General features: G+C 31.0%; 2 protein-coding genes across 2 annotated transcripts; both read left to right on the top strand.

Moving 5' to 3' along the window:
* Positions 1-312: 312 nt before the first annotated feature.
* Kpol_76p1 (uncharacterized protein) lies at positions 313-867 on the top strand (the record flags this gene model as incomplete). The annotated part of the gene is made up of 1 exon (XM_001642096.1): positions 313-867. The coding sequence occupies one exon, from the start codon at positions 313-315 to the stop codon at positions 865-867; it is 555 nt and encodes a 184-aa protein (XP_001642146.1).
* A 509-nt stretch (positions 868-1,376) lies between these two features.
* Kpol_76p2 (uncharacterized protein) lies at positions 1,377-2,081 on the top strand (the record flags this gene model as incomplete). Its single annotated transcript, XM_001642097.1, has 1 exon — positions 1,377-2,081. A coding segment is annotated over one exon (705 nt), but the record flags the coding sequence as incomplete, so codon positions are not given.

A 2,081-nucleotide genomic window follows, 5' to 3' on the forward strand; every position in this document is an offset into this window, starting at 1 on the left:
TATAAAAGCGTAATTTTATACATATATAATACATAACTTCAAGTCTAAATTTTAATAGTCTAACTTTGAACCTCAATATTTTGTTTCATAATTTTAGTTTACCTTTTTCCAATCTTGCTAAATTATTATGCAAATTCGAAGTTTATCATTAATTTAACCATCTTTTTTTATCCGTAGTTACTGTTTTTATATAAGTTGGCGTTTATGAAAGAATTTTGCAAATAGTAGAAATTATTCCAAGATTAATCAACAACCATTAAAAAATTAAAAATCGAAACACTTAAACAATAGCACTTATAACTTAATACCGTAATGGAACATCAACTGGTAGAAATTGAGGAGTTTAATTTAATATCCAAACTTTCGTTAATCAAGTCATTAGACAAGGTACATTTCCATGGATTTTGTGTGATAAATGAATCTGTATTAATTGAATCTGATGTAAAACTAAAACCATCATATAATCGAAGCCAAGGAAATAGACTCATATATACAATATCGTTTGGATACATGTGTTATTTGGACAGAGGTTGTATAATCACACCTCCGATTATTGGCTATGAACTTATAGCAAATAATGTAACTAAAAAGAGGGTCCCATTATGTTCACCTATGAAATTCCAATCCTATATTTATATAGGTAAAAGCTCTCTAATCAATTGCATTGAAATCGGGTCTTATGTACTAATATATAATAATGTTACATTAGGCCGTGGCAGCAAGATCGGGAACTGCGTAGTAATCGATGAACAAGTGACCATTCCTGATAAAACCATCATTCCTTCATATTCCTTCGTTTTTAAGACATTAAAAAAAGCTGGTGAAGGTTTTAAGATTGTTACACTGCCAATTGGAATAAAGAAATAAATAAAAGAACAATTTAAAAGAAGATATTTAGGATTGCCTATAAACATAAGTGATATAAATATATATTATTCAAATACCGGCTCTTATTTATAACGTGCGTCATTGTTAAGAAAAATGCCCACCGTAAAACGAAGGAAAAAAAACTAACATTGGTATCTTTCACCAAATAATTATATTGACATTTTATATATAGTTTGCATTAAATGAAATCATTCCAAACCTAACCAACATTTTTATTAGCTGTCGCTAGCGTTTATCATAAATATATTCACTAATAGGTAGGTTTTCATTTTTAAGTATTCCTATCGCCTACAATTATTATGCTTTGAATCAATGCCGAAAAATTTTTTGGGAATAAAAATATTCTTGAGATGATGGGAAGTGATGATGAGATGACTTAAAAAATGTATATTTCTATAAATTTACAATATAACACTTTTAGTAAACTTAAGATATCACAAGTATCCATTTAACCTGTGTGAAATAAACAAGGCGATCATATTACGAAAATGAGAGTCAGAAAGAAGCAATCCAAGAGAACTTCTACCCGTATGAAAGAGGGTATCAAGAAGAAGGCAGCTGCTCAAAATAGAAAAGAAAGAAAGTTAGCTAAAAAGGATGTGACTTGGAAGTCCAGAGGAAAAAAGGATCCTGGTATTCCAGCTAACTTCCCTTACAAAAACAAAATTATTGAAGAGATTGAAGCTAAGAAGATGAAGGATTTAGAAGAAAAAGAACTTGCTAAACAACAGAGGTTAGAAGCTAAGAAATTGGCACTGGAGCAAGGTGAAACGATTATGGAAGATGGTATGGAGGAGGATGACGGTCAGAATGGGTTGGCAGCTTTGGTTGCATCTGCTCAAGAAGCAGCATCTAAGTATGATGGACACAGTAATTTCGACGAACCTGAAGAAGAGTTGGACGTTGTTGATTATAACATTGATTTTTATAATGACAATGATGAAGGTAATACTGAATTGGAGAAGTCAAGAAAGGCTTATGATAAGATATTTAAAACAGTTGTGGATGCATCTGATGTTATTCTTTATGTTTTGGACGCTAGAGATCCAGAAGGAACTAGATCTAGAAGAGTTGAACAAGCCGTTTTACAAAGTCAAGGTAAAAGATTGATTTTGATTTTAAATAAAGTTGATTTGATTCCTCCTCATGTATTAGAACAGTGGCTAAATGTCTTGAAGTCTAGTTTCCCAACT

This window comes from Vanderwaltozyma polyspora, genomic scaffold (genome assembly GCF_000150035.1).
Source record: "Vanderwaltozyma polyspora DSM 70294 KpolScaffold76 genomic scaffold, whole genome shotgun sequence".
Taxonomy (NCBI): domain Eukaryota; kingdom Fungi; phylum Ascomycota; class Saccharomycetes; order Saccharomycetales; family Saccharomycetaceae; genus Vanderwaltozyma; species Vanderwaltozyma polyspora.